Source organism: Pollicipes pollicipes, unplaced genomic scaffold (assembly GCF_011947565.3).
Source record: "Pollicipes pollicipes isolate AB1234 unplaced genomic scaffold, Ppol_2.1 Scaffold_5724;HRSCAF=6776_pilon_pilon_pilon, whole genome shotgun sequence".
Taxonomy (NCBI): Eukaryota; Metazoa; Arthropoda; class Thecostraca; order Pollicipedomorpha; family Pollicipedidae; genus Pollicipes; species Pollicipes pollicipes.
Window position 1 is genome coordinate 9,577,125 of NW_023596746.1, and position 13,542 is coordinate 9,590,666.

The 13,542-nt window shown below is 50.3% G+C and overlaps 1 protein-coding gene across 2 annotated transcripts; it reads right to left on the minus strand.

Annotated features, from left to right (window-relative positions):
* Nucleotides 1-2,001: 2,001 nt before the first annotated feature.
* LOC119103403 (translocating chain-associated membrane protein 1) lies at nt 2,002-11,506 on the minus strand. Of its 2 annotated transcripts, none has more exons than XM_037226927.1 (9): nt 11,312-11,506; nt 7,078-7,254; nt 6,547-6,662; nt 5,786-5,927; nt 5,336-5,415; nt 4,760-4,869; nt 4,129-4,273; nt 3,461-3,618; nt 2,002-2,670 (listed from the first exon to the last, which is right to left on the minus strand). In XM_037226927.1, the coding sequence occupies exons 1-9, from the start codon at nt 11,438-11,440 to the stop codon at nt 2,588-2,590; spliced, it is 1,140 nt and encodes a 379-aa protein (XP_037082822.1). In that variant the 5' UTR covers nt 11,441-11,506; the 3' UTR covers nt 2,002-2,587. The 2 variants fall into 2 exon arrangements, with proteins under 2 accessions (XP_037082822.1, XP_037082823.1); XM_037226928.1 differs by having other exon boundaries at nt 2,002-2,706.
* Nucleotides 11,507-13,542: the final 2,036 nt, after the last annotated feature.

Genomic DNA, 13,542 nt, shown 5'->3' on the forward strand with positions numbered 1-13,542 from the left:
ATCTAGTTAACGACATCAAGGTCTACTATCTCGTTAACGATATCAAGACGCTTTGCTAAGGTCTCTGATAAAGTTCTGCTGACCTTCAATGACATTTAGTTTGCCTACTTTGTGCCTTATGAATGTGCGCAGTACATCATCCTTCAGTTCATGTAAGCTGACTTCTACATTAAACACTGGAGGGTTCAGGAAAGTTCTTGTCGATATCTGGAAATATAACGACAGGATTCGGGATGTGACCCCAATGCGACTGATCTTCGTTGCTGTTTTCTGCATCTGGTCCCACCGAGGTCACGAGGTGCGTTCGCCGGTCCTGATGGTGCTGCTGCGCTGTCTGTTGAAGCTGGTCGACCTTGATCCGGTGCAGTCGCATTACCAGTTGTGTTGCTACCACCACACAATTTTGAGATGAAGTGTTTCCACCGTTTGCCATATGCAAAACGCTCAACTCCTGCCTCCACGTGAAGTAAAATGTACATAGATGCTGACTGCGCCTGTACAAAGTTCACACCTTTGATTGCAAGAAGTTCTGCGGCATTAGAGTCTATGGGACGATAAATTATTCACTCTCTTCTGATTTGTTCGATGTAACCAAAGACCTAATGTGCAGGGCCCCCAAACGAATGAATGTGCCCGAGCAGGTCAAGAGATGGGGCCCGATAAGGACGTAGAGCCCCCCCCCCCCCAAATAAAGGTACCAAAAACTGAATGTGGAGCGCCCCCGAACGATCGAGAGTGCCCGAGATGAGATTCATAGATGGGACGCCCGACAAGAGCTTAGAGCCCTCCGCAAGTAACAGGGAATGGGAGAGCCTTAAGTCAACGCCGAGGGCCCATGCACATACCGCGAGTAGGTCGGTAGGTTAACCAAAACCAACGCCGGACAACTTAATCGAACGAATTTCTCAAGAGATTCACGAGTACATAGCCCGGACGTCTAATTTTAGTCTCTTAATTTTATATATATATATATATATATATATATATATATATATATATATTACGCTCTCCACGTTCGTGCGCGCGTGCGTGCGTGTGTGCGCGTGTGTTACATGCCGTGCGTCCGCTCCATGGTCCCTGACTCTGATCAGCCCTGATGTCCTGGTGACATCTGATGATGATACCTTACCCAAGATGCGAGCCCTGCAGACAGTAAGATAGCTTTGCAAAAGGCATTAAGGACTGAACGGTGAAACTTGACGGAGCTTGCCCAGAAATATGCCAACAACAGCAGTATCTCCTCGGATTTGGTCCACTTTTTTCCCAGTTGAGGAGGGAGGGTTGCAGCCCGACTTGGAGGTGGGGAGAGGGACGCCTCCATCTGAGAAGAAAACTTCACTTCTATCAACAGACCTTAACCTGATATTACCCGATCGGCCAGCCAACCGCAAAGAACTTGCACGTGATGGCGTTACCTGGCCCCGATCGGTCAGCCAACACTGGACACCTTAACCTGATGGCGTTCCTGACCCCACCCGGTCAGCCAGCACTAGAGACCTTAACCTGATGACGTTACCTGGCCCCGCTCAGTCAACTAACAGTAGATACCTTAACCCGATGGCGTTACATGGCCCCGATCGGTCATCCAGCACTAGACCTTAACCTGCTTGCGTTACATGACCCCGACCAACACTGGAGGCCTTAAACTGATGGCGTTACCTGGCCCCGCTCGGTCAGACAGCACTAGATACCTTAACCTGGTGGCGTCACATGGCCCCGCTCCGTCGCAACGCGAGCCCTGAAGACCTTGCACCTGATGGCTTTACCTGATCCCAGTCTGTTAGCGCGAGCCCTGGTGACTCGGCTGGCCTTACACCCGACAGTTCTACCGGACCCCGATCATCCACTGGGCTCCGATAGCACGGATGACCTTATACTAAACGTTACTGGCTCCAGATCATCCAGCGCGAGCCATGGTGGCGAGGATAATCCCAGTTGTCAACGCGGCGCGCCGGAGCTCCAGCAAACTTCGAGCGCGCCAGAAATCATTTTAACGCAACACAAAATTACGTCCACGTGTATTTCATACAGATATGCAGCGGATCAATAGTAGCGCATCGTTTCGTTTCGCGCAGTGATGCGATCGTTTTGGCAGGGCCGGCGGCCGGGCGGCCCACCCCGACCACGCTGGCGCGGCACCAAACGCTGTCAAATGGAAGGAAGGAGCGCCGCGCTCCAGACACTGTCCGCCGCCGAGGATCCGGGCATTCAGTCGCGCCCTGCGACACAGCGCATTTTTAACAGGAAAATAGGTGTGCTTCTATTAACGTGTCATCAATAAAATCCGGCACCAACCCACGCTGTAACACCCGCTATCTCCCACTCCCAACATTCGACCTCAACGTCAATGACATCAACTTACGACAGACAGGCTTTCGCGCGAAAGGAAAACGAGTTCAAGAAAACCGCAACCTCACCCGTCCGAAAGTATCTATATACAGCAGCACCACTGGCAGTGCCCCAAACACCAGATTCCGACCCATTGCGACGCATCGCGCACACGACACACCACCCCCCGGCGTCGCCCTGGGCCTGCCGCCCCGACACCCGCGCCGGTCAAACACTGAGCGCACGGGGCCACCGGCCGCTACTTCCTCTGTCGCAGCTGTTTCTTGGTGTTCTGGTCCACCTCCGGTAGCTCAGACATGTCCTCTTCGTCGCGTTTCTTGCCTACAAGGACAAAGCTCGATGTCAGGCCGAATCACGCTGGAAAAAGAGATAGGACAGACATGCAGAGACCCGACAGTCAAACAAAAGGCCGGCATCGTCCCACCGGAGCCCGACATCTAGCGGTCTGGCCAAGCACCAATGCTACCTGAACATAACGCCAGGGTGTATGCCATACCAAAGCCCACGACGAACGACGAGCGATGTGACAGACAAGATGCATACACAACACAGGAGGTTAGTGACTAGATAACGCAACGCCTGCACTACCGTGACTGGTACCAACCGTGCAAGCGGCACGCACAGCCCGGCACTACCCCTGTTAGCGTCCCATGCAAGGCTCTAACGAAGCGGACGGGGATGGCGGCAGTGGCGCACGGCACGGGGTGCAGTGGGCGGACGGACGTCCCCTAGCGGGCGACCCCCACCGCCGCCAGCGGCCGGCCACGGGCGGCGCGCGGCTCGGCCGGGAGTCAATCACCCCGGCACGGCGCGCAGCCGCGCGTGCAGCAGCGCACAGCGCAGGAGGCGAGACACAACTGCCAATCGCGTCCGAGCCTTTCCTGATGCCGTGCGCGTCACAGCGTGGCATCGGGAGACCCCGATCTCAACAGTGAGGGCTTAAGCATGACACGAACATAACCCATCGCCGTCCCGGAAGCCGCGACAGGAAACGAGAACGAATGACTGGGCAGCCGGCCCACTCAGAGCCAGCGCGGTCAAGGCAGCATAGGGACAGCGCAAATGTAAGGCAATGGACGCTAATCTGCAGTCACAGACAACGGTCACTCACTCTTCTTCTCCTTGGGCTTCTTGTCCTTCTTGGCGGCGGTCACCTTCTTCAAGACGGGCTTGGCGGGCGCCTGCTCGCGCCTGCGCCTCAGGTGGTAGGTGATGAAGTGCCACATCATCCAGGCTTGCAGCAGGCAGATGGCAGCGAGACAGTTGACCCTGGGGCACCGACAACGCATGTTTTACCTGCCGATACCTCGCTCTCACTCTATCTCTCTCTCCGGAATAACATTTCGCAGCTGCAGGGCTACAGCCAGTGAAAACTCGTGTGGTTTCTTCAATTTCAGCATGTACAGATTACACAGCTGACACTGGAGCCAGCTCCAGGGACTGCACATAGCCCACCCTGATATTGGGTCCTAGAACTAGAAGTATCATACACCTGAAGTGAACCCAATCACCACAGACAGCATACAACTGCGCGCTTATAACGCATTCCCCAGCCACAGGCATCCTACCATAAGCAGCTGATCGAAGCAGTCCTGTACAGTATCGCATGGCATCAGACTAGAACTAATGATCAGCAGAAACATACCTGGGAATCACAGCGTCACCAGATGCCCACATCGAAGCCCAGACAGGGAGCACAGGTACAGGGGGAGGGGAACTACAGCTGGGACCTGGGCTGCTCCAGCCCGGGGCAGCCGTCCGTCACACCACCACTCTCACCTGACCAGGTAGGTGTTGAAGTTGCCCGTGGCCAGGTCCAGGCCTGGCTTGTCGCTGAGCGCCAGGCCGTACCAGAAGGTCAGCACCGCCACCACGATGGTGGACAGGCGAGCCAGCGTGAAGAGCACGTTGAACAGGACGAACCCTGGCCGGCCCAGAACAGTGGGCTTCACACACGGCACCGACCCACGCGGAGTGCCAAACGGCGGAGATAGCACGGCGCAGCCAGACCCAGCAAAGGTCAGGCAGCTGGGCCAGATCCAGCAAAGGCCAGGCAGCTGGGCCAGATCCAGCAAAGGCCGGGCAGCTGGGCCAGGTTCACAAGTTACATGGCGCAGCCAGATCCAGCACAGGCCAGGCAGCTGAGCAAGGTTCACAAGTTACAGCCATGTAACAAGGCACAGCCATGTAACTTGACCATTACAGGGTCAGGCCACAGACAGGTCACAAAACAGAGCCACTCCCTGAAGAGATCACACAGTACAGGCATACTCCATGGAGGTCAGCCAGACCCCATAGATGTCAAACAGTGGAGTCAGACTCCACAGGAGTCACACATGACAGCCCGACCCCAGATTTCACACAGCACCGCGGGCCGCACTTGGGCCGGCCGCCAGCGGGCGCCGCTCACCGTTGGCGGCCAGTTCGGTCTTGTCGGCGAAGTGGAGCAGCCGCGACGCGTGCACCACCGCCTCCACCGTGTAGTGTATTACCAGCAGCACCAGGGCCACCCGCGTCATACTGCGGCGCAGGGCGAAAGTCAGACTGAGGGGCGATCAGATCAGACTGAGGCTGGGCGATCAGTCCGAGACAGGGCGATCAGACTGAGACTGGGATCAGACTGAGGTGCAGGACATACTGGTCAAAGTATCCTACAGTCAGCTGATCCGCGTTACACAGGGTAACACGGGGTACAGGTGAACGGTGCAGCCTGAGGCGAAGGGCGGCCGGCGTGCCGCACAAGGGGAAGGGGAGGGCGACAGACCGACGTCAGAGACGCCGCACTGAGGCTCAGTTATCGGTCAGGTCGATCAGCAGGATGACAACCAGCGGACGTTCTTCTTTCTGCAGAAGCCGCGTAAGGTACGGACAGACACATAATACACACATTTCACGTCAGCTGCGCTGTCGATTGGCGCCGCAATATCACACAATGACAGTCATACGGCAAATAGGGAATGCGTGCCACCAGCAGAAGAATACCCACTTGGTGACGTAGGCTGCTGTGATGAAGATCAGGTAAAGAGTGGCATACTGGATGCGGTTAGCCCAGTCCTCCTTCCGGACCTGCAACGCCAGGACGGGCTGTGTTAGTACGTGATCGATCCAGTATATGGAGGATATGCCGCCTATCGTACTGCAGGCCTACGGAAGGATGCCAGCGAGGCATCAGCATCACCGCTGAAATCATTGTTCTGACTATCGTCCTCGGCTGGTGTTGGCATGAAGATCCGCTGCAGTTTCAAATCATGTACAGCGTTGCACACAGCCTGACCCATGTCATATCACCTCAACCCAAGAGCAGAGCCAACAGAACAGCAAACAAACGTCACGTGTCAAGTCCCGATGGGACATTAGCTGTAGACAACGCACGGAACTCTAACGATTTGCCATCGACAGCCACGGGACCACATCGTGCAGACCGTTTCCAGGTCACCTTCTGGAAATACAGCTCCGGGAAGGTGTGCAGCCAGTAGGAGATCTGCGTGACGAAGAAGAACTTGTACATAAACATCATCTGCGTGTGACTGTCTGGGTAGTCTTCCCACAGCGAGGTGATGTTAGTCAGAATCTTCTCCCTGAAACGGCGTCAGATAATGATGCAATCAGCTGATGCAACGGGTACGGTGAAAGCGTAGCACGGCACAACCATTGTTGTATGACCTATCCAAACGTGTTTTCAGTACACTGTGGTGAGCAGGATATGAACACCAGTGCAGGGAGCGGACCGAAATTCCCTATAACTCTTTGTGGTCATGGCAAGCCTTTGGGGTCACAAAGGTCATGACTGGTATGGGTGGAAAAGATATAGTCTGTTATCTGAGCACAGTTCCTTGCATGCGAGACATCTGGTGGTTGCCCATGTGGCCTGGCGATACTTTAAAATGGCATACAAAAGCAACGAAACTAAGCCGAATATTGATGCACTAATTTTCAACTGGCATAACTTTGTGTGACCCAGGCATCACATGTCAAATGTTCTTAACACCATGTGTAGCGTTTCTCAACGTCACGACACGAGTGATATGATGGTTCTGCATTACATAATTACCCCACTCATGAATATACTACCAGACGTCAGGCTTTTGGTGCTTATGCTTGAGAAGTACACTAGCTCAATTATTTTCCATCTACATCAAGGCATGCTTGTAAATACCACAACACGAGCTACACCACACATTCAGCCAGTGCGCTGACCTGTAGATGATGTGTCCGCCCCAGGCTACCGAGACCAGATAGAACACCAGTAGCTGTCCAGATTCGGTGAAGCGGCTGTGCCTGGTCTTGCTCAAATGCAACCTCTTGTTGATTTTCTGAAAACGTCAGCATGAAACATAAGCCTTTTTTAACACAGCCACGAACTGCCGCAATGCAATTATTTACAAAACAATGCAGCAATACTACACAAAGGTTTAAAATAACAAGACTATCTCCGAGGCGTGAGACCATGCTTGGTCCATCGGAGGGGGGACGTAGAGGCCACGTGGTTAGCGCCTTCGGCTCCCATGAGGGACCCTGGGTTCGAACCCCGGTCGCGTCATGGCCGCCGCTGAGCGCTCATATCGCCGCAGGAGTCGCTGGCGCTCCAAAGCAGGGTGCGTGACGACGTGCGTCAAATTACATTCAAACCACCGCTAGCGACGCACATCGCCTGTAAAACATTCATAGCCATCTAGATGCCAGGTGCTGAATGGATGAGAAGATCACATTGTCTGGAAAGCTACTCACATCGATGATGAATTCCTGGACAATGGCGTGTATGACTATGCAGATGAGGAAGTAGAAGAAGATGACGCACAGATCCTGGATACCATTTGTGTACAAGAAGATGGGTGGTTCGTTTTCGTTCTCAATTGTGACGTTGTGCTGGAGAGCAATGAATTTGGTGGCAAATGGAGATGTGGCCTGCAATAAACAAGAGCATGTTAGCTATAATACCAGCATCACGGGTGAACACGTTAGCTACAACGCCGGCATCACAGGTAAACACGCTAGCTATAACACCCGCATCAACGGTGAACACGTTAGCTATAACACAGGCATCACAGGTGAGCGCGACATAATGCGAAGGAAACAGTCGCCCAAATTTAATGGTAATGTTAGAAGAAGTCGGATGACTTCTAGTATGCCACTTCTGGTACAACAAACCGAGACTATGTCAATAGCAATGACAGACTGCACTGTGGAACCACACGACGGTAGGCGACGACGACAGCTATCAGACGGATCGAACTTGCTTCAGCCACACAAGATGGTCATGGATAAACCCACTTCCAAGTCAAGCATTAAGCCGTTGCTCATTTTGACATTAGTTCATATTCACCGTTCTTCATAACGCAAACAGAAGGAGGGGGATGGGTTCGTGGTGGATCCGGAGGAAGGGGGAGGGGGAGGCACGGGTTCATGTGCCCTTTTCTAAGCTATGATTTTTCATTATTAAAGTTTATGGGCCTCGATGGATCCAATAAACCCCGTAGCGGAAATAAATGGCCGAGCGGACGGTTTTTTAATAATACAACGAAAAACAACGCACGTCTTTGGGCCTGCAGGCAGCCGAATGGGCCACAAGTAGAATGACCCTAGCACAGACAAAAAATAACTTTTTGTTGATTGAGGGCTGGCACTCAGGGGTTTTACGGTTCGTCTCGTCGTCCAGGAGCCCTAAGCTGGTGCCATGGAGTCTGCTTGCCGTGGCAATTCGATCGCTCAGGAACATCCTACGTTTTCATAAACATACTCCGATTCGTTTGCATGGGTGGTTTTGGATTCCGAGCACCTGCTAAGCGTAACATGTTGCATGTACCCTGAACCCATCGCCCAAGACGTGCCGCCTACTTCAACGCGTAACTTTGCACGCGCCCTTTCGCCAGACAGGAATCTGAAGGGTTTACGTGCCGCATAACGTTGCGGCACGGCCGCCCCGGGCCTGGGTTGACCCTCGTTGGCCAGTAGCCAGCTGACCTTTCCCTTTCAGTTGGGTCAAACAATGGGCCCACTATTGGACACGTACCCAGTGCCGTTGGATCAGTGTCTAGCAATGCTAACCAAAAGGAGCACTCTCGATCACCAGTGGCCTTCCACGGATTATTCCCATTCACACAAAAAGTTCTGCACCAGTGCCGTGGCCCCATACGCCAACCTGCCAGGGAACTCTCGGTTGCTCAGGGATCCTTCACGTTCGTCTCGGATCCATTCGCCTTACTCGGAGGGCCCTGCACATTTACTGGGGGCCATATCAGGTAACCCTACGAAGTGCTCGATGCTCACAGGTCCATTTCATTGGTCAACTGCCCTTTCCGCTTGCTCCCCTTTGCGGAGAACCCTACATTCTTGTCGGGCCGTTTCCGTTAACCTGTCTCGGCACTCTTGATCGCACGAGGGTCCGCCACGTTGGTCTTGGGCACTTCATGTTTACTCGGAGTTCCTCCGCTGTTGCCGGTGACCCTATGCGTTCATCTGCCACTCTCGATCGCTGCTTCCACAGTAGTCCTGAATTCTTCCCGTTTGCTTGGAGGGACCTGCACTCCGGCCGGTGTACAATATGGTCACCCGCGTGGGCACTCCCGATCGTTCAGATGCCCACCACATTGGTCATGAGTTCTTCTTCTTTGCTCAGCAAAGAAGAGGAACCAACACTGTTACAAGACTGAAACAAGAACCTGTGCAGCCTTCACTGAAGAGGCTCCACGGTTGATGGGAGCCTCTGTTGATCTGCCACAGCAACTCCGATCGCCCAAGTCCTGTCTCTATTGGTCTACGGTTTTCCAATTTCGTCGGACCGGCGTTCATTGTATTTCCCAAGCTCAAATATAGCGTCCTGGCTTAATGAATCTGTGTGCACAAGTGTGAGATCTACACAAGCTCAAGGGGACCATCCCACCTTTTTGTATTTTCACTTGTTACATGAGATGTGTACACTGATCAGTAAAGCCAGTTTTCTCAAAATCTTTCCAATTACCTCACAGTTTTGATTTGAAGTAGCATACCATGTGGGAGAAATCTCATTTGACCCCCAGCCCACCGTGGGGAAAGAAATATATTGCACTTGCATAGCTTTTTCGACATGTGTACTCTGTAATCTTCACAATACACCAATGTGCCAAAATATTTGTGCAATAAATGTTTTGGAAGTATGAAACACTGTTCAGACAAAAAGGTATACAAACATGAAGCTATTATCCTATAAATTCAATGACACATTACACTATGGCTTTGATTTCTCCCCAATAGTATTTCCCACAGGAGCTCTTTCTGAGGTGCACTGTGGCTGTGGGAATTGGAACATCACATGATCCATGCTACCCATGGAATCAAACCTCTACCAACCCAATTCTCCATAACAGGCTCTTGCCTGTTGGGCCAATCACAAATGTTTCTTTAATTCTTGCTAGTAAATGTGCAAATGTTATTCACATGTTTTCAAGCACCCTTGTCTTACACATTCCTTGATTTTGTAACCAAAATTTTTTCACATGACTATTAATCCTGTAGAAGGCCCATGTGCCTCCTTGCCTCTGGGGCAAGGAGGCACATGACCCTAATGCCCCCTTGAGGTATTATTTAAAACTGTAGAACCACAAAACTGCCAACCAAGGCACCTATCAGAATAAAGCTGTCTATGTAAGACACCTCCTTTGGACCATGTAACAGCAATGATAATAATAAAGCAGTAAAATCATCTTATCTCATCTTTCAAAATAAAATAACTGCTCTGTCTAACATGCAGCAGCATTCACAGTACAAGCAAATAGCAAAAGATGGTGCTGACTGCTGATTGGTAGACAAGTCAGCTTGTCACTGGGTGGAGCCCTCTCTTCCATTAGTTAGGTCTAATCCCCAAGAAAAATGCTAGGTTGGGACAAATCCCAGGAAAACATAGAACTCAATAGTTGGGCTGGTCTCAATATGTTCATGTCATCATTTGTTACTGGAATTTCTCCTGAGCAGAGGTGCTGTGCTCAAACTCATATTGTGTCATTACATGAGTTCAAATAATTTTGGATGGACTGATTAGAACAGTGCCAATTACTCCATGAATAGTGTGCATGAACATTGTTCTACTAGCTAATATGCAACATCTTGGAAAAATAAGGTATTGCATGCTAAGCAGGGCAGTGTGCAGATGGTCAAGTGTCATGTGTCATTATCCTTGTAAATGAAAATGGTGGGTATATACTGTAAGCATTACCCCCTTAAATAAACTGCTCTGTATCAAATCCAGACATGATTAACAAGATACTCCCAAACTCTTCTGCATTTCATGTGGCACACTTGTATTTTGAGGCATGCATGGTTTGGCATAGCAGACATTGTGGGTACATTTACACCTTGATACCCCATTTCATAACAAATCAGCTACATAACATGCAAAACACAATGGTAAAACCTCACCCTATTATAATTTATATGCAGCAGCAGAACATGGGCTGACTCAAAAAAGCTGAGCTCTTAACCTATAACTTTAAGTAAAACAATCAGACACCAGTGCAGCCAGGTATCAGCTTGAGAACATCATCACTGAGGTTTAATCTGACATTAGGTGCCAAGAGCAGAACACATCTGTGCTGATGTACTGACAACAGAGTTTGCTGTGCTGTGCCAACAATGACCAGCAGTTTGTTAATAATGCTGATAACCAGTAGCAATAAATAAACACAGAGGAAAAGAATAAGTTCAAACGATATGGAACACACTCTCTGATAACTCAGTCACAGCAAACTGTCACCATTTACAGAGCTTGACCACATGTAAGTAGGTAGGAAGTATCCAACTAAAATTCCCAAAGTTGAGTGAAATTAATCTGCATTAACGACCAGCGACTCTGGCCTGCTTTCAAAACGGTCAAATGGTAAAGCATATATCGATATATCCCACTGCAAAAGCATTCACCAAGACCAAACATATGGAAACGAACAGGCAAGCATTACCTTGCTGCTCACGCGAGACGAATGCCGGAACTCACCTGAAACATCAGCCCGAGAATGAAGACCATGGCAATACAGGATATAATGTCTTCATGGTTCTGAGTCACAAACTCGTGACTAAAAATCGGTGGATTTTTTGTTGATTTTGTTCTACTTTTGAGCCCCATGTCGGCGACCAAACGTGCACCACGCGACCGGGTCACAGATCTGCATCAGCCACAATCTGTCTGCCAAGCGCCGAACAACTTTCCCTTCAGTGTGCCATATTCTGGGCGGAAAGAAGTCCGGATTTGATAGCAAAACCAACTATCATTGTTTTGTTTTATCATCTACCCTTCTATGTGATCTTTGATTTATATCATATAATGAAAAATGCACAAAACATAAACGTACGCGCGCCTTGATGTTTACACTAAGAACACACCATTTTTTAAATGTTTGCTCCATAGTTGTTGAATACATGTTCTTAAGTGCAATTGATGACAATATATCCGTATTGATTCATACTGTTGAAGCTTCATTTTGGAAGCTTCCAAATTTGCTGTCTATTCCATTCAAAACTAATGTTTCGCAAAAGCCCAATACCGCCCAAAACCTCTGAAAAATTAGACAAAGTTGGTAGCAGTGTAACTCATGGACGCCAAGTTGTCGTCGAGTGGCAACAGCTGGCGTATGCAGCTACTTGGGAGCCGTGCCGTTTTTTTCTTTTTTGGCGACCGACACTTGATGTTACACATTTGTATGTTTGTGTATATGCAGTTTGCTGATTGTGATGTGCCACCCTTGATAATATGAAACATGAGTCTATTGATGCGTGGAATTTTTTTAGAAAGCGTTGTAGGGGGAAAACGGGCCAGCCGGGCATAAAGAGATCCGGGCAAGCATCCGCGAACTTGGGCCGTCCGCATCCACAAAGCTGATGGCTCCGTGACGTGTATGAAGAAAGCTCCATATTCGTAGTCGCATCCATAGCTACATAAAAAAATGATTTGTCCGATTCGATATGATTCGATCGATACGACTTCGACTATTTTTTTTTCTCAAGTTCATACCACGAAGTGCTTGAGATGCCGAGTACGATGATGCTCCTCGGTCCCCGCGATATTCAAGACTATGACCCCCAGTGATCTGCCAAGTTCAAGGTAGTTCCCGGAGTTTTTCGGAGACATTGAGGACATCTTGAACGTAGGTTCTAGATAGGTGGAAATGAAGTCCAAAATTTGTGCTGACATTTCTAACTCATGCTGGTCTTAAAATGCTCAACATCCAGCCAAAGTCGATTACTGAGAAACTATGCAACATGGCTTTGAACACGCGCGCTCGCAGCGCAAACCAACCTCGACGTCCGGCATTGCAGTCTCCATAGGCTGCGTAGTGATTACGGGCTAAGTGATCCTGCCAGTCCCGACACTAAGCGGTCGTCAACCAGCAGACGAAAAAGATGACCCACTCGAAATAAGTATGTTTGAACGCCTTAGGGCTTCAAAACGTACGTTCAACAAGTGGTCCGGGCGAATATTTCACCCGCGCACGATTTTTTGATTTATATGAACGGATCAGCCTGTACAAACCCTCGAAGGAATGCTGGAATCTGGTGGAGGAAATGGACAAAAAAGGTAGAATCTCTATGTTTCGCGCTCCTGTAACATTTAGTTTGAATAGGGGACACCCTGAACATTGTTTGAAAGAACGCCCGAGTTTCATCTTCGAATGGCTCGAATGTATTTTGAAAGACATTCGGAAGCAGTACTTCACGACGATCGTTCTCACGCGCACGGCACCCGCCGCTTGGCGTTATCTGCAGCGGCCATCGCCGTTCGGTTTTACGAAAGCGGCAACCCCGGCGCTGGCTGTCCTTGCCCCTGAGATTGCCAGCGTGCATGGCCTAAAACTGGCTTATGTTATTTGTTTCACCAGCAGTTCTGCAAAGGAATTAACGCTTTCAGACCACCATGAGTTGCCCTTTTATTTTCTGCTTAATTTCGATCTACTCCATTCAACGCTTCTGAGACCTCTCACATTTTCTGGGCATGGGGTCCCGCGGGAAGAGCTCTAGGGGCACATTATCATTACCGGTTCAGAGCTGAAGAGTTGTTCCGTCCCAGCACGGGGTGTATTCGGGCTGGCATTCTGGCGACACGGGGTCGCTGGTCGACGCGGAGGCCACTAGAGAGATACATCATGCCATATTGCAGTCTATGATCATCGGCGGGGTGGACTATAAGCAGCCCTGCAGGAGACCAAGGCTATTTAAAAAAAGAATGGAGCG